At 46.3% G+C, this 18,486-nt stretch overlaps 1 protein-coding gene across 6 annotated transcripts; it reads right to left on the bottom strand.

The window, feature by feature from the left end:
• Positions 1–189: 189 nt before the first annotated feature.
• On the bottom strand, positions 190–5,742 carry LOC120650019 (serine/threonine-protein kinase PRP4 homolog). 6 transcript variants are annotated; one of them, XM_039926974.1, is made up of 13 exons: positions 5,370–5,742; positions 4,490–4,593; positions 3,336–3,520; positions 2,883–2,957; positions 2,549–2,607; positions 2,408–2,476; positions 2,161–2,233; positions 1,896–2,052; positions 1,506–1,797; positions 1,299–1,413; positions 982–1,145; positions 677–748; positions 190–577 (listed from the first exon to the last, which is right to left on the bottom strand). In XM_039926974.1, exons 1-13 carry the CDS (start codon positions 5,568–5,570, stop codon positions 386–388), a joined length of 1,758 nt encoding a protein of 585 aa, XP_039782908.1. In that variant the 5' UTR covers positions 5,571–5,742; the 3' UTR covers positions 190–385. The 6 variants fall into 6 exon arrangements, with proteins under 6 accessions (XP_039782908.1, XP_039782909.1, XP_039782910.1 ...); XM_039926975.1 differs by having other exon boundaries at positions 2,895–2,957; positions 5,370–5,741; XM_039926976.1 differs by having other exon boundaries at positions 3,336–3,505; positions 5,370–5,741.
• Positions 5,743–18,486: the final 12,744 nt, after the last annotated feature.

Genomic DNA, 18,486 nt, shown 5'->3' with positions numbered 1-18,486 from the left:
ACTACTCATTTGCAATCTGGGAGGGGAGAGAACATGCCCTAAAAAGAAACTCAGTGTCACAATAGAAGCAACATGATATTCGTGTCATTTATAAGGTAAAATTTGCACCCAAGCAAACCGAAGAATTCGTGTCTAGCAACTGATAATTTGACATCCTTGGGACAGAAAATGCACAGAAAAAGAAACCGTGTTCAAGCAAGCGGTCTTACGATATATTATAAATCTATCCAAGCTCGCGTGTTACAGTATCTAAGCTGGTCATCCGTTCCATGTCTCAAACAGCTATCATGGTATTAAAGCTCCAGAGGCACAGGAAAAGGATAGAAATGTAAACGAGTCTAAACGAGTTCAACCCAAAATTTCAGTTTCTAAGTTGTACTGAATTTCACACGCCAGATACAAATGGATGGCTGAGTGCCTGTTCCACCTTTAACCTCTTTTCTGGATCTAGCACTAATATTCTTTTCAGGAGATCATTAAAGTTGGATAGCATTTTTGGGTCCTCGCCAGGGAAGCTTGAAACAAATGAACTAAGATCCTGTCGTTTGATGTTCATAACGGGATGTTTCTTCACAGTCTACAGAAAAGGTAGAGACCATTCAATTATTTTATATTTATTGCAAGTGAACATTAAAAAAATACCATCACAATTTCACAATATGGATTAGAGACATACCATTTTCGTCACCGGATCCTTCTCATTGAAGTAGTTAAAATCCTGCTCAAAGTGTTCCGTTGCAAAGGTTCCCTGTGCAATTAGGAACACTCATGTTAGCACGCCTATGTTGCCTACTTGTGGGCATCAACCATATCTTGGTACTTCCACATACAAGATATGGTCCATGCCTGTTTTGATGGCACGCAAGAATTATCCTATACACACTAGACAGTACAATACTTCAAGTTTGTCTCAAGAGTACATGGAAGATATAAGCGCTCATAATAAAAAAGTTAAATGCACATCTCATCAATTTTTCTAACCTGGCGAAGCATCTTCTTCGGAAGTGCACCCTTCGATTCCATGTGAAGCCGAAGCATGTCATTATTCGTTTTACCAGGAAACAAGACTTTTCCACTGTAAAGTTCAAATAAGGAACAGCCAACTGACCACATATCCAATGGATGACCGTAGGGCAACCCAAGAACTGCAGGAAGAAAACAAATTGTAATGTAACCACAAATCAATAAGGATTGCAACATTAGAAAGGTAGGCTTGCTTACAAGTAATATCCAAGTAAACCAGTACCCTAACAAATAGTGAAATAAGGTATATGGTACATATAAAACTAAGAACTCACTAATCTCAGGTGCACGGTAGAAGCGGCTCACAAGATAAGGCGTGATCTCATTCATTCCAGCAGACATAGCACTACCAAAATCACACAGCTTCAGCTTAGTTTTAGCCTCATTTACCTACAGAAAGGTACAAGCAGAAAAAAATATGCTAGAGAATTCTAGCACAAAATTTACAGAATGGAAAAAAAATACTCATCAAAATTATATACCAGCACATTATCCGGTTTGATATCACAGTGAAGAACATTGCAGCTCTTAAGATGCTTCAACGCGATGAAAAGCTGCTTCGAGTATGTCCTTACAGCAGTCAACTTAAGCCCCACATCAGAACCAAATTTCTTTAGAAGCTCACGAAGGTTCATGTGAAGAGATTCAAAGATCAAACACAGATGATTTCGATACATGAAACTAGAAATAAACCTCACACAATGTCGTCTGTCTTTAGGATCAGCACTAGCCAGCTTTTCCAATATAGAAATTTCTTGCTTACCAGCCTTGTATCTATATAACCAGAACACCATATTACCAAGTCATACAGTATTATTTTTACATTGGATATATTACCCAAAAGAAAAAAAAATGTAATGAACTCAGCTTACATCACAGGAATGTTCCTTAAAATTTTGATAGCTACTTCATTAGAATCACCTTTCCCAGCTTTAAGATCCTTTGCCCGGACAACATTAGAGAAGACTCCCATCCCATGGCCTGCCATGATTTCATAACGTCCATGTAGAAGCTCTCCACAGCGGTAAGCTGTATAAAGTTGCGGAAATACTTAAATAATAGAGAAATAAAAGCAAAAGGAAAACAAAAGGGTGACACACACACACACGCGCGCGTATCAGATGATGGAGCTCGTACAATAATATCCTCCTGGACCGTCCCAATTGTCACGATGAGCATTTTCCTTGATGAGGAAGCCACGTTTCGTGCCCTGCACAAACAAGTATCTACTACTGATCAAACAAAGTAATAACTCTCTAGCAAGAACATAATCTGTCAAAAGAATAGCAAGACAGTTGGCAGCCAACATAAATTTTAGTGATAATGAGTCAATGACACTTCGAGATTGGGCAATACAAGAGAGAGTGAAGAAATGAGAATTCACCAGTTCTTGGGCTCCAACAGGTGATTCTCCAAAAATATCATTGGCAAATATATCCTCTGATCTTTCACTCTGCAATTTTCAAGGATGCTAAGATGATGAAATACTAAAATATTGAGTAACTATGTCGAGAAGATTATTTACCATGGGAATGCCCTCTCCATGACCCGAAACACCCATCATTTTCTGATTACCAGATATCCCTAAGACAATGGAAATGTTAAGCTCAGTATGATAATTGATAATACAATAGACGGTTAATGATTAATTTCAATCTCTCCAAGATCAGGAGTTAGATTTATCATCTTTAAGTTTTGTTGGACCAGCATTTGTATCCATCCACTGATGTTACTTGTATTTATCAAAAACTTAGTCACCAAACTATGAATACCAGAAAACCTTATCATTTAAGCATAATAAAAAAAGTAATGTTTCACACAGAAATACAATACAGTTTAGTCAAAGAGTCCGTGCGCACATGGGCACATACCACCCCGGCAGTCTACCGTCTGATGTTTGTTCCTTTGAGATGTGTGCCCGATCACAGAACCTTCTGAAAAAACATGGCAGCGTGTTTAGTTCGGTAATCTTTTCCGCCCATACAACTGTTCATAGAAATTTTGAAAGTTGCGGAGCCCGAGATGGTACGGGCGATTTTGTGCGCTAGCAGCTCTAGCGCTTGGACGTATTGGGCCAGAGCATAGTGGTGAGGAGTGCCTGACGAATACTGCCGTATGCATTGTGTGTTGGGCTCTATAAAATGCAACCATTCGGTGGCTAAGTTTGCTTGTGACAAGCAAACTCAAACGAGTGGCAGAGCACAAGTTGCGAGATCCTCACCCGTTTATGTATCACCCAGATAAATCCACACAGAGTTCAACAACCCCAATGATGAGTTCAAACCCCCAATGATGAGTTCAAAACAAGTTACCTTCATTATTACTGCAGCAAACAATTTCTAGTTGTTGCTTCTGCAACTGTATCTCGCTGTATTTCTTCAGAGTAACATCTGCCCCCTTTCTTGCTTCAGCCTTGTGTTTTTCAGGAGCAGTCCCTCCTAGCTTTGATACCATTTGTTCAAAATTCTCTTCAGTATCCTCCCTGACATTAGTAACACTACAAAATTAATGGGCAAGCAAATTAAATATGGTCACCGAGTATGACTATATGAGTTAGTCGTGCATGAGAAACTTTACTTGTAAAATTTTTCCTTTGCTTCATCAGGTCTCCTCTTCTACGTATGGCCCTCTGTAATCTGTATCATTCTCTCTAGATCTACATATGTCTTTCGACCATCATACATACGACAGTTTATGTGCACAAAGTCCTTACACTTAATCTTTGCCACTTACTCCAACCCTAAGAGCGTCAATTTCTCCTTTTTCACGTCTATTGTCAACATTATCTACTTCTTTATACCTAATCCGGCCATCCCCAGTTGTATACTTCAGTTCTTCGTGCCTTGTGTTCCTACTTCATCTACGCCTCTCCCAGTCTCCATACATTCTCCATGGATAGGGTCCAAAGTGACGGATACTCAATTCTCTTTCCTTATAGTCCCATATTTCAGTTTCCCACTTCCTAGTTGAATCTCTCTAAAACTCACTACATGTTATCATGGTCAGAACTATCTCTCACAATATGCTGCGACTGCGATCCTTAGCGTGATAGATAGTCTATCCATTAAGCATATGGTGGTACCTACAGTCTCCATACATTCTCCATGGATAGGGTCCAAAGTGACAGATACTCAATTCTCTTTCCTTATAGTCCCATATTTCAGTTTCCCACTTCCTAATTGAATCTCTCTAAAGCTCACTACATGTTATCATGGTCAGAACTATCCCTCACAATATGCTGCGACTGCGATCCTTAGTGTGATAGATAGTCTATCCATTAAGCATGGTGGTACTTTCAGTAATCTTGGGCATGACCTTCAGTATGGTTTCTTAATAATGGACATATCCTAGAATGATCATCCACATGATAATCTTTATAAGTATAAGATCTAGCAGCATGCTCATTATGTTGGCCATGATGCATAACAGAAATCACCATTTCAGAAACAGGATATCTCATACTGACCTTGATTTCGGATCATTCAAATCAGCATCCTTGTGATTTTCTTCCTTAACTCTTTCTGATTGTGGAGATCTCGCAAAGTTTGCATCAGAATTAACATCAGGTTCCTATAGGCACAATATCACTGTCAGTTCCTGGAGAAAAATAGCAAAGCACGAACAGACAAAATTAGCAGGAAGTTAGAGTAAATACCAAGCTACCATTTGTTCACTGACTATGATATAAAGCAATAAACATTTATTTCTCGGGTTACAACTTAACAAAAATATTGTAATATTTTATCTTAGTTTTTCTCTTACAAGTAAAATTGCTGATATAAAACACATATCAACACTATAGGGTGCTACTTCTTCTACCAAACTGCATATACCTCTTGCTAAAGGTGTGTATCAGAGAAACATCTGAGTAAACTCATGCCATGTCAACAATTTCATATAAAATTTTAAACTACGCCACTGATTTCATTTTTATTAATCCATGACACTCTTCTACATAGAATGCTGGCCTTTTTTTTGGCTTAGAATATTATATACAATCCTTTTATTTACAAAATATTATGCACAATTCTAGCTTAGATAGTAGGGACAAGAAGTTTGGCGCTATTATTAATCAGGAAAAGTTCTACCAGTGATCGATGGCGCCTTCATCGCATTGTTAGGCCGTTCGATAAAATAGAACTAGCACAAGTTACGATTTGATATCCTCTGTTACTGTTAGACACAATTTCGCACCCCAACAGCTCAAAATAAGAGCACAAGCAAAACCAAAACACCAAAATGCACAATAACGCAACAACTTCTGAAGCAAAGGACGAGGGCAACGAAAATAACCTATACGCATTACCCAACGGTAACAGAGAGCACGGGGGCGGATCGGAACAGACCGGAGCAGGTGTGAGTGCCCTCCCCGCGTCCGCGGCGGCGGCGCCCTCGTCCAGCGCGATCGCGCCTTCACCCGCCTCCCCCGGAGCCAGCGATGCCGCGCCGACACGCCCCTCCGCCCCCGCGGCGTCCCCCGGGTGGCGATGGTGGCTACGTTTGTGTCGCTTCGGGGCCGAGCCCTCCTCCGCGTCTTCCCGGTCCATGGAGGCGGACGCCGGAGGTGGCCGCGGGCTAGGGTTTGCTTGGTATGAAGGAGTCGGTTGGGGCCCGGGAGCGGGTATGCGGCGAGCCGAGGAGGCGCCGCGGAGGAGGCGACGCCGACGAATCGATTTGAGCCCGCCGGGAACGAGACGGAGGCTCGCGGTTTCAGTTCCGGAGGCGGCGAGAACGACTGTTCCTTTGAACCGTACGTGGCAAGCGGCGCAGCTGTACTGTGCACACGCGTTACACCTTCATGTAAGTTTCTGTTCGATCAGACCGTGAAGATTACGTGCCATTCATTTTTTTTTCAGGCGCAAATGCTACAAAACTTTACTTTGGTAATGCGGATTGGGGGCAGGGACCTAAATTATGAAAAAAAATTGTTCTCGAATTAATTTGGTGATAGATAAACTGAGCTACCAAATTTCAACATCAAATCAAACTTACTGCACCATCAAATCAAACTTACTGCACCATCAAATCAATCCATACCCAAACCATGAAATGCTTGCCAGACTTCTCTAGAACTCTGGAACAAAAGTTTGCACCTAGAGCTTTGGAAAATTACCATAATTTTCCATGTTATTTGGTTTGTAGTAAATTTCAAGGTGTCCAAACGTAACGTATCTTGTAGGTTTGGAAACAATGGTATTGTTAAAATAAGTTTTTTTATATAGTTTTGGAGATTTCACTCGGCGCATCCTTTTTCCTATACCATGGATTGTTTATAAAGCTACAATTTAATTTCTTGGCAGTTGGTAACATGATGGTGTTTTAAAACTACGCATATCAATATCATGGCTTAATTTTGTAAATCGAGTTTTTCATATTTGGGACAGAACCATCCACAACGGTAGAGCTTTTTTTAAGGAAAAGGTAGAGCTTTATTAACTTTGTAAACTTTTGCTTTTTTAGGAATTTGTAAAATCTATAGTAGTAGACCATGAAGAAATAGAAACCCAGCCCGTCAGTCTGTTCTCCTCGTGGCCCAAATTTAATGAGTTACCTAGCTGTGTTTAGATGAGAAAAGTTTACCAAAAGTGAAGCTAAAAAACACTGTAGCACTTTTCGTTTGTATGTGGTGAATATTGTCCTACCATAGGCTAATTAGACTCAAAAGATTCATCTCGCAACATACATTCAAACTGTGCAATAAGTTGTTTTGTTTACCCACATTTAGTGTTCCATGCATGCGTCATGTGCTATATTTAATGTTTCGATGTTATTTCGATGTGACGGAAAATTTGGAAAGTTTGGAAGAACTAAACACAGCCCTAGCCCAAATCTGCAGAGCATCAAATCTAGCCTGTTCAAAATTTCAAACACAGGGCCTCTGCTCTGCCAGCCCACCACTGTGGTCCGTGCGTGGGACCGAAAATCTTATCCATCATCCACTAGATTTGTAGTTCACATATCTTCCAGTGTTGGAGATTCGTGCTACGGTTATAATTACATCCGAGATAGCGCCGCACGTGGGCGCCAGGCAAATACCTACACACAACAGCATGCGCTTGGAGGGGGGGGGGCATGATGGAATATCCACGTGTCACGATCCAAAGAGAGAGATGACGGGAAGTTTAACAGATTCTCAAACTTCAATCGACGTTTTCTTTTCAACCATAGATCTAATTAAACATCCGTTTGAATCATAGTATCCGTTGGAATTAATCCAATAAAATGAGATCCAATATGCTATTTTTAATTTTTTTAAATCGAACATTTCAAAATTTTAATATATAATTATAACATTTGCAACATACTGTTTCAACATTTTTCTAAGAAATGTTGAATTAATTTTTTCAAAGTGTTAAATTATTTTATCTAAAATGTTGAATCGGCTTGACAATATTGTTGAATCCATTAAAAGAGTTAAGTAAAAGGACAAAACTAGACTAGTCTAGCTTCTGTGCTCAATGATAATACCATCACTGTTTGTTGGCTGCCGTTTTACCGTTGCAATGCCTTCTCTCTCCTCTCTCATCGTTCTGTTGTTCTCGATACATGCGCAAGAGGACTGAGTTCGGCTGGGCCGTGCGGGCAGGTGAGCCGATTTGGGCTGTGCGACAAGTCGATTAACTATCTTCCGGACGACATATAGGGACAAATTTTTTTATTTTAATCCTTTTTAATTTAATATTTTAATAATAGCCCGTCCATATCTAAATTTCCAAAAACTAGTGAAGCATCCCCTCATAGTAGAAGACTTAAAAGTGATACAATATCAGTCCCAAGAGGCTGATAACACTTTTATTACATCAGATGGTACATCACCGTACAACTCTACGCGGAAGTGGGCTGTGAAACGCCACTATCGCGAGGATAACAACTAACACCCACACAACGATATTAACTACGAAGAGGGGGTCATCAGAGTCTTGCGCCATACAGAACTTCCTGCGGGAGATCCTATCCACAGGCAAGGTTGGGTGCAGGACGGACTCCTACTCAACGTCTTCGGGAACAAAGTTGGGATCTTCCTCTGTAAAAATTAAGAATGGGGTGAGTACAAATGTACTTAGCAAGTCCAACCACACCCACGGAGGGGGTATAAATAGAATATAATGCACAGGATAAATCAAAGGATAAGGCTAGGGTTTAATTTGTGGAAAACTAATTTTTATGCAGAGGTTTATTTGAAAGAAAGGGGTTTTCAAAGCCATTATCTTGCACTGAGTAGCACGTAGGGCTGATACACGCATGATCACAGTTTTAAGTTGCTGCCGGACTCCTCATCCGCCATAGCACACGGCACAGCCGCAGGACACTTTTCCAAAACACCTCACGCCAACTCATCCAATTCCAGAAGAAACACTAGTTATATGACCACACCGTAACTCGCCCAGTACCGTGGACACGGCTATTCGAATAGATTTTTACTCTTCAGAGGTGTGCAACTTTACCCACAAGCGGGGTACCGCAACTCGATCACCTTAGTGTCAGCGCAGATCCCAACAAAGCCATTACCCACCTTAGCTAGACCTGACTAGCCATCACGGGATCCACCAAGGGGTCATTGACCTATCACAGAGGTTTTAACCAGGGCATAAGTCACACAGAGCTAATCCCTTCTCCTTGATCACCCGTTGCTCTCAGCTCTCCTGATGGCTATCAGACTAACTAGTGGGGGTTTATGCTAAGCCGTTGCCCATACAACGGTCGAGTGGTTTGCACGATAGTGGAGTTATGTGAGATGACACACCAACTCGGTCCTTAATTGTGACAAGATGGATATCTCCCTTCCTTGCTTAACCACACAGGCACGAGCACACCATTTGGCAATTCACACAGAAGTGCCATCCATCATGTGTAAACTTATCTTTCGAAAATTCCATGTTTTCCCTTCCCACACACACTCATGCATTTTCTTTATAAAACAAGTTGTACCGTGTATAAGGTCCTAAGCGTTCTAGCAGCGATTAACGTCCAAACAAATCACATTCAGATATTAATCTAGGTGGTCAAGGAATGGTTATAATAAATCAAGGGGTGGCTATCCGACCATGTTTTCAGCAGGCAAAACATATGCAATTTTATAAAACAGGCCAATAGATTGTGTTTATAAAAACTAGGACAAAATATACATCAAATGATGGGATTGAACTTGCCGTCTTCAATGCCGAGCTCCTGCTCGCGGTACTCGTTCTCGGGCTCCGGCTCGCGGTACTGCTCTGGGTACTCCTCGGCGTTCTCTTCTCAGTCACTCTGTCGGCTACGGGCGAGAATGGCACCACGACAAACAAGCACAAACAAGCACAAATGTAAAATAAAATGAGCTCAAGGAGGAATGAAAATAGAAGGAAATGATAGTATATGATTTTATAAAAATTTAGGAAGAAGAATCAAGTGAATCGGAGTTGGGACGGTAGAGTTATGGCTCTGTAATTGTGGCTCTTAATTAAATTCCGAAAATGGAAAATAATATAGGGAAGGGGTGCACGGGCTGTTGGTCGGAGAATTGGGCTTTGCAGCTAGTGTTTGGGCTGGTGATTTTTTTTTTTTGTGGGCTGGGTGTACAACGTGACAACAAGGCCGGGAAGGGATACAGGGAGGGAGGGCAGCGACGTTCACAGGCGGCGCCACCGGCACTCACGGTGGCAGCTCGTCGGAGCTTCGTCGGCATCGAGCTACATCCACCATTTCCAGATCCGAGGGCATGGGGAGAGAGAGGAGAGTGAGGGGGTTCAGTTTTGGAGACTCAGGACATGAGTGAGGGGGTGGAAGGTGGTCGTCCACGGGCGGCCATGATTGCGACCGTAGCAGCTCGTGGAGAGCTCTGTTCGAGCAGGAGGGGGAAGGGGGCGGCTTGGGGCATGTATAGTAGGGTATGGGGGTGCTCACCGTGGAAGGAATTGGACCGAGATGGCCTGAGCGGGGAGATCGACGAGGGTCTGTTCTTGGGGAAGAAACAGAGAAGCGGGAAATTGGAGCAGCGAGGAAGGCGAGCGGCGGAGCTGCGCAGCTCGGCGTGCTTGGTGGTGGCGAGGCGAGCTCATGGAGGCCTATTTATAGGCAAGGAGAGGCGGTGGAGCGCGGTGGAGGCCGGCCGGCGAGCTCGACGGCCATTAATGGCGCTTGGACTCGTCGTGGCGTCGCGGAGCGGCGGCGCGATTCGCGGCGGCGGTACAGGCGACGGGACGGCTCGGGCAGAGGCCGAGCGGCGCGCCGGGCATCCCGGAAGCGTGGTGCGCGTGGGGGCGCATAGTGGCTTGCGCGTGCAGCGCGTGGGCAGGGGTTGTGCGTGAGCAGGGAGAGGAAGAGAAGAACGAAGAAAGGAGAAGGGAAAAAGAAAAGGAGAGATGGGAAAAAGAGGAAAAGGAGAAAAAGAAAAGGTGACGCCGACGGGATTCGCGGCGTCGGTCGCGAGCCGAGCGTGGTGTCGACGAGAAGCGACGCGCACGAGAAACGAGGAGAACAGGGAAAGTTTAAACGATGTTTGATTTCGGTGTCGGGACGGAGATTTGATTTTTCGTGTCCGGGCGACGAATTGCCGGAAAAGATTCGAGCTCGGCGATGAAAATATTTTCAAAAATATTTTTTAGCGAGTAATTTAATTTTGTGAATTTTTCGGGATGTTACAACTAGCCCTTTTGGTCGCGCCAAGTCCCGTGGCGCGACTCCCTGAAGGGTCACGCCATATGCTTCGGCGCGACCGAGCTGCCATGCTGGCACGCGTGTGCCAGCGGGTCTGACGTGGCAAGGCTGAGTCGCGCCATATGCTTTGGCACGACTGAGTCGCGCCATGGCGCGACTCAGCCTAATACAGGCCCACCCAGCCAGCCTCCTCTTTCTCCTCCTCCCATTCTTTTTTCTCTACTGCCCACTCGACCCGACCTCTATGGCGCCGCCCCTCCCTCTCCCCCTCTAGATCCACTCCATCATCCACCCGATTCGAAGGGAAAACGAAGGGAAACCGATCCTGGAAGGTAACTCCTCCATTCTAACTAATTGGTTTTTCTTCATTTTGCGGATTTTTTTAGGGTTTGAGTTGGTTAGAATTTTTTGTAGGGTTTGAGTTGAAGTCCCCGGCGGTGCACTTCGACTCGCTCTCGGCCTCTCGCCGGCCGCGCTGCTGGACGGGTGCTGCATCTACCTAGGCGACTTCCACGGCGGCCGCTCAAGTGGTTAATCGTGCGGTTGGAGCTCACGCGCTGCGGCTGCCCAGTCAGCTGCGCCGAGCTCCCCGTCGACCCCGCGCTCCTCCGCCGGTACCTCCTGCCCGCCGCCGCGGTGCCGCTCGTGCCGGTCTCGCTGCCGCTAGTCTTCCAGGCCCTGGAGGTATGCGCGCACGCCTCTCGTTCCTGCCGCCCCGTGCTTCATGCTTTCTCCTCCCCGCGCTTGCACTTGCTATCACATCCAAATAAAATCAGTAATCTTAGATTGTTGGTCTGTAGCCTTCGCACTGCTAATTTTGTGGTAGTCCGTGTAAATTGTGCTACTCCGTGGAAAATCAGAAACGTAGGAGCAGCTCCTGCGTTTATGCTGCTCAGAAATTGGGCGAAGAAATGCCCAAATCGACCTAGCCTGCTATCTCCTGTTGAGATACTAGGGGCGTAGGGGAATGTAGTATCACCAATATTCAAGGTTTTTTTAAAGGTACTTCGCATTTCGTAATAAGAACCTTAGAGTGTCTGAGGCGCAATCGGTCATTTTCTGGAGATGCAATTAGCAATGAGTAACGGTAAGTAACATTTATTAGGAGCATTTCAACTGAACTTGTTTTTTTTACTATTTTCTAATGCAATGACCTAAGATAGGAAGGCTGCATTCTTTTATTCTTGAGGTGACAAAATAATATATGATAAATTTGAGTAGGTCTACGACATATTTATGAAAATTACCTGCTGTTAAACGTTGCTTAACATCTAAAATCAGTATAGCTGCAATGTTACTCTCTAATATTACTTTTTTTTATTTTGTCTTTGGCATTGGCGATGAGTCTCTTCTCTTGAAGATGCACAAGGTAGTGCTTACACCTCTTTTGGCTTCTCGACTTCTGGATCAAACTATTAGATGGTCCCGTAATTAGTATTCACCAGCATGGCTCAAAGTGACAAGTCGAGATTTAGTTCTCATAGAATGGCATTAGGATCAGCTTGTGTACTAATTCAGATCGGTGGCTTTAGGAACTGCTAAAAATAAGGTAGAAGATTAGAGGAGCCACTGTAATGTATGTATGAGCATAGATGTATGAACACAAGTATATGTGATTAGAGGAGGAACTATGATGCATATATGGCCTATTCTTTTTTTGTCCATTTTGGTCACCTATTTTTCTTTTTCTTTTTTCTTTTTTGTTGTTTTTTCATTTCTAATACTTAATGATTGTGATTAGCTATACATATGTTGAATAAATTCTCTTTGTGCCACTACTGATGATGCATCAGAGGATGCAGATCCTAACTATCTGGCTCTCTTTGTGCCACTACTGACGATGCATCATGTGCATGGGAAGTCATTATCAGGACCTGTCCATAAATGGCTAATTGTTTTATTCTGTCTACATTTAAATTATAGGATTATGTAGCTCAATGCCCATGTTCACTTGTTGGTGGGTGTATCTATTCAAGATTATCAGTGTGGTGTTATTTCAAGATTATCACTTGTTTTACTCTGTCTACTACTGACAATGTTTGCTTTCCAAGTTGTTGTTATGTTTTATTTTCATACTCTTTTCAGTTATCTGGAGTCGCGCCATTTATCTTGGCGTGACAAGTTAGCAAAAATTAGACCTGAGCCAAATCTGGTCGGAGTCAAAGGTTGGCGCGACTCCTCACTGAGCTGCGCCACTGGAAACGGCGTGACTCTTTGAAGAGTCGCGCCAAGCCACTCGGCGTGACTCGTAAAGGAGTCACGCCACGCGATAGCACTAACCAGATACTTTGGCTCAAGATACTTTGGTGCCAAGAGAAATGACCCGACTCCTTGCAAGACAAGATACTTGATTGCCCATCACAAAATTGTAGATATCACATTACCCGTTTGATAGGACATTACAATATACTCGATTCCACAAAGTGTGGTCCATTACACGTCTAATAACAGTAGTACCAATACATGACCACAAAAGTGCACATTACAAGTCCCCTACAAGAATAATTCAAATTATAGTAGTGCATGATAGATAAACAAGATCCATGTGTACCAAAAGACGCTCTCTTCTACTGCTTCCTGACGCCGTTGGGGGCCTGGAGCTGCTCTGTCCACCGCTGGTGTTGTCCGAGGATGTGTTCGTCGCGGGAGGGCTATGCGACGGACCTCCACCACCTGCGTCAAGAACAGATCAAGGCACAAGCTTTCAGATTCAATTCAACTGAGATAAAACCTGCATTGCCTGTGACGACCGACGAGAAGAACTCTGACATGTTCCAGTGTTTGAATATATACGAATGTGATGCTCCATCATACTGAACTTTACTGTACTCCAATGGACAATGCATAAAGGTAGTAGTAGGTAGTAGATCATACACACCAGCCCAGACAATGATTAACCCCATAATCTCACTTTTGGCTACCTAATGACTCTACTTGCCTATAATTGAAGATGCTGATTAACTGTATGTGGTCTAGCGTCTAGCCATAGTGTAGCACCTCTGTAAAACTGCCGTGCACATCAGAGAATTCTGTAAAAGACAGCTGTGACATCCCGAAAAATTTACCAAATAAAGCATGCACTAAAAATAATTCTGAAAACTTTTTCATCGTTGAGCTCAGACCTTTCCCGCCCGATCTCCCGAAAAACCGGTCCCGACATCTAAATCCATCGCTGTCCCATCTCCCTGTTCGCCCTCGTCCCGCACGTCACGCCCGACCGGCGCGCATGCCCGACCAGTCGCAGTCGTCGCCGCGATCGGCGACGGCGCAATCTCCCTCCCTCTCTCTTTTTCTCTTTCTCTCTCCTTTTCTTTTTCCCCTTTTCTTTTTCCTTTTTCCTTTTCTTTTTCCCTTCTTCTCCCTTCTCCTCCTTCCTTCTCTGCTCCCCGGCCACGCGCACGCGCGTGCCTGCCCAGCTCGCGGCCTCCCCTCCCCGGCGCCCTGCTCACCTGCCCCGCACGCCGTGCCCATTCCCTGCCCTCGCGTGCGGCCCGGCCCACGCGCCCCACGTGGCCGCGCCGCTCGCCGCACCGCCCGCCGCTCGCCGCACCGCCCGCCGCTCGCCGCACCGCCCAGCCACCACCCTCCCCACTCGCGCGGCTGCCTCCTGCTCACCCCGTCCCCACCTCTGCGCGCACCCGTGCCCCTTGCTCGCCTCGACGCTCGTGCTCGCCGCGAACAGAGCCGCGCACAGTGCCCGCCTTCGCCGCCGGCCGACGCCCTGCTCCCGTCCACGCGCACGCACTGCTCCCACGTGAACCACGCGCAGCGCCGCCCGCCATCGTGTCGCCCTATGCCGACCTCGCCGGCCGCGCCGCGACACCGGGCGGCATTAAAGCCACCCCACCGGCCACCACCGCTCCACCGCCTCTCTCGGCCTATAAGTAACCCCCTCCGCCGAGCTCTCCACCACCATGAATCCCATTGCCGCCGCTAGCCCCCTCCAGCTCCCTAGCACCGCCGCCACCACCATTGCCGCCACCTCCAGGACGCCGGCCACCGCGGAGCCCCCTCCTCGCTACGCCCCAGCCCGAGCCAAGGTAGGGGATAGAACCCCCTTGGTTCCCTCTCCCTTTTCCCCTAGCTCCGGCCGCCGCCAGGCCCTACAGCACCACCACCGCACCGGCCAGAGACGGCCTCCGCCCGCCGCCATGGCTCCCCTCCCCGCGGGCCTTCTTCCCTGAAATCGGGAGGGGGATCGAACCCCCGCACCTCTCTGCCCCCTTTCCCCCTCCTCCCGGCCGCCACCGTGGCCCAGGGCCGCCGGCCAGGCGCCGCCGACGATAGCCCCTCCCTTCCTCTGTTTCCCATCACGTGAGGGAGGAAGAAGGAGGCACATTTGCCAAAAACCCCCCTCCCCTTCCCTCTTTTCTTTAAAGAACCCTTCCACTCTCTAATCCTTTTTCCAAAAGAAACCCTTCTAACTTTTCTATTTGCAAATAAACCCTCCACCATATAAACATATTTATAAATAAACCCCTACCTTTTTCCAAAATAACCCAAACATTCCCCATATTTCTAATAAGGTCCTTTCACTAATTACAAACAAGTCCCTAGACCCTTGTTTAGACCCTAAACACCTCGTTAACTTATCATTTCATGCGCAAAACAATCTCCGATCGACCTGAAACTTTACCACGCCCTTCTTATCATAATTTTGGCTATGCCATTAGAAAACCGCCTAGAAATATTACTCCTGTCTCCATATCTTAATTATTTCCGATTCGAGCTCAGCGATAAAACCTTTATTTCTTTATCTTGATTGTGTGCTTGCTTGTGTGCGTCATAGATCACGGTGTGAACGAGGGAGAACCCGTCGACGAGCAGTACTGCGAGCAAGTGAACGAGGACCAGTTCCGCGACCCCGAACCCGAAGGACAGTACCTCAATCAGGACTTCCCGGAAAGCTTTGAGAACGGCAAGTTCAATCCCGCCCTTTGATGCATATTTTGTCCCAGTTTTTAAAAACACAACCTATTGGCCTAGTTTATAAAACTGCATATGTTTTGTCTGCTGAAAACATGGTTGGATAGCCACCCCTTGATTCGTTATAACCATTCCTTGACCACCTAGATTAATGTCTGAATGTGATTTGTTTGGACGTTAATCGCTGCTAGAACGCTTAGAACCTTGAACTCGGTACCACTTGTTTTATAAAAAGAAAATGTGTGAGTGTGTGTGGGAAGGGAAAATGTGGAATTTTCGAAAGATTGGTTTAGACGGGATGGATGGCATTTCTGTGTGAATTGCCAAATAGTGTGCTCGTACCTGTGTGGTTGAGCGAGGAAGGGAGATATCCATCTTGTCACAATTAAGGACCGAGTTGGTGTGTCATCTTGCCTAAATCCACTATCGTGCAAACCACTCGACTGTTGTATGGACAACGGCTTAGTATAAACCCCACTAGTTAGTCTGATAGCCATCAGGAGAGCTGAGAGCAACGGGTGATCAAGGAGAAGGGATAAACTCCGTTTGACTTATGCCCTGGTTAAACCTCAGTGATAGGTCAGTGGCCTCTTGGTGAATCCCGTGGTGGCTAGTCAGGTCTAGCTAAGGTGGGTAATGGCTTTGTTGGGATCTGCACCGACACTAAAGTGATCGTGCTGTGGTACCCCTCTTGTGGGTAAAGTTGCACACCTCTGCAGAGTTAAAATCTATTCGAATAGCCGTGCCCATGGTACTGGGCAAGTTACGGTTTAGTCACACAACTAGTGTTTCTTCTGGGAATGGATGGGTTGGCGTGAGTTGTGTTTGGGAAAGTGTCCGGCAGCTGTGCCGTGCGCTACGGCGAATGAGGAGTCCAGTAGCAACTTAAAACTGGGATCCTATGTGGATCAACCCCACGTGTTACTCAGTGCAAGACAATGGTTTTTGAAAACCCCTTTCTTTCAAATAAACCTCTGTATAAAAATTAGCTTTCCGCAAAATAAACCCTAGCCTTATCCTTGATTTACCATGTGCATTATATTCTGTTTATACCCCTCCATGGGTGTGGTTGGACTTGCTGAGTACGTTTGTACTCACCCCATTCTTAATTTTTATAGAGGAAGATCCAGACTTCATTCCCGAAGACGTTGAGTAGAGGTTCCGTCCTGCACCCAACCTTGCCTGTGGATAGGGTCACCCGCAGGAAGCTCCGTATGGCGCAAGACTCTGATGACCCCTCTTCGTAGTTAATATCGTTGTGTGGGTGTTAGTTGTTATCCTCGCGATAGTGGCGCTTCACTGCCCACTTCCGCGTAGAGTTGTACGGTGATGTACCATCTGATATAATAAAAGTGTTATCAGCCTCCTGGGACTGATAATGTATTAATTTTAAATCTTCTCTTATGAGGGGATGCTTTAACAGCAATCGAAGCAAACTCTAGCTACCAGCCGAAAACATTAGAGCTGATGTGTAAGGCATGAGAGTAAACGTCAACAATCTTCCCAAATCGATGAAACCAGATAACTTGGACATGACATGGAAAATTCCTACGACCTGAAGCTCATGCCATCCATCATTGACACTTCTTTCAGTCACGCTACGCGTGTCCGTATCACAAATTCAGCATCAATAACAAAAAGTCTACTCCTAAACAGGGGGGAGACGACCTGCTGAGAGAGAAGGGGGGCGTCGGGGAGGGGCGGGCCGCACGACCGTCGGAGAGGCCCAGCGTCGGCGGCGGGGCGCGGCCGGACTGGTGGTCGGTATTGGAGGCGGGGCGACATCGGCAGGAGGGGCGCGGTCGGCGCACGCCCAGCAGGGCCACGACACCCAGCGCCGGCGGGAGGGGCGCTCTCCGCGCACGCACAGCAGGGTAGCAGCACCCGGCGCAGGCGGGAGGGGTGGCCTTAGCGCTAGCCAGGCAGGGCCACGGGCAGGACCCGGCAGCAACAAGAGGCGTAGGTGGCGGCGGCCGGCAGCGCCAAAGAGTCTAACGAATTGTTGGGCCCATTTCAACTCAAGCCCTACAAAAACCCTAACCAACTCAAACCCTAAAAAATCCGCGAAATGGAGGAAAACCAATCGGTTAGAATGGAGGAGTTACCTTCAAGGATCAGTTTCCCTTCACTTCCCCTTCAAATCGGGTGGAGGATGGAGTGGATCTAGAGGTGGAGAGGGAGGGGCGGCGCCATGGAGGTCGGGTCTAGTGGAGAGTGGAGGAAAAAAGAATGGGAGAAGGAGGAAGAGGAGGCTGGCCGGATGGGCCTGTATTAGGCTGAGTCGCGTCAAAGCATGTGGCGCCTTTCAGGGAGTCGCGCCACGGGACTTGGCGCGACCAAAAGAGCTAGTTCTTGAAAATTTAGATCTGGACGCGCTATTATTAAAATATTAGATTAAAAAGAATTAAAATAAAAAAATTCCCATAGGACCCCCTGCTTGGGACTCACGGCCCTGTTTGGTTTAGGGGTGAAAACAATTGCATGAAAATGTTTCCATATGTTTGGCAAACCCAACGACATGCAAAGTCAAAAAAATGGTGGATGCACACACCTAGTTGTCCCCAAATGCAGGTAGGGAGGGGGCCTAGGGGAGGTCTGCGCCGGGGGGCATCTTGCGCTGGGGCACGCGAATGGGGACACCTAACAGGTAGGGAGGGGGCCTAGGGGAGGTCTGCGCCCGGGGGGGGGCATCTTGCGCTGGGGCACGCGAATGGGGACACCTAACGGGGTTCGATGTGGGTCCCGCCTATGGCCCCATCCCATGGGCTCAATTTCCCAACTGTTGGAACCAAACATATGACATTCGGCACCGAGAAAATTTTCTCCTCCCCAAACCAAACACGGCCCACGACCCGAATGTTCTGGGCAGATCGGACCTGACCGCACCGCGACCATCCTGTT

The sequence above is a fragment of the Panicum virgatum genome, chromosome 9K (assembly GCF_016808335.1).
Source record: "Panicum virgatum strain AP13 chromosome 9K, P.virgatum_v5, whole genome shotgun sequence".
Taxonomy (NCBI): Eukaryota; Viridiplantae; Streptophyta; class Magnoliopsida; order Poales; family Poaceae; genus Panicum; species Panicum virgatum.
This window is presented reverse-complemented; position numbering and strand designations above follow the sequence as displayed.

Excerpts from the sequence above, each read along its gene's own strand:
- LOC120650019 (XM_039926974.1), bottom strand. The coding sequence starts at position 5,570 with ATGGACCGGGAAGACGCGGAGGAGGGCTCGGCCCCGAAGCGACACAAA. Across the intron at positions 2,234-2,407 it reads CTGTTGGAGCCCAAGAACTG|GGCACGAAACGTGGCTTCCT; the intron begins GTGAATTCTCAT and ends TTGTTTGTGCAG. Across the intron at positions 578-676 it reads AGGATCCGGTGACGAAAATG|ACTGTGAAGAAACATCCCGT; the intron begins GTATGTCTCTAA and ends CCTTTTCTGTAG.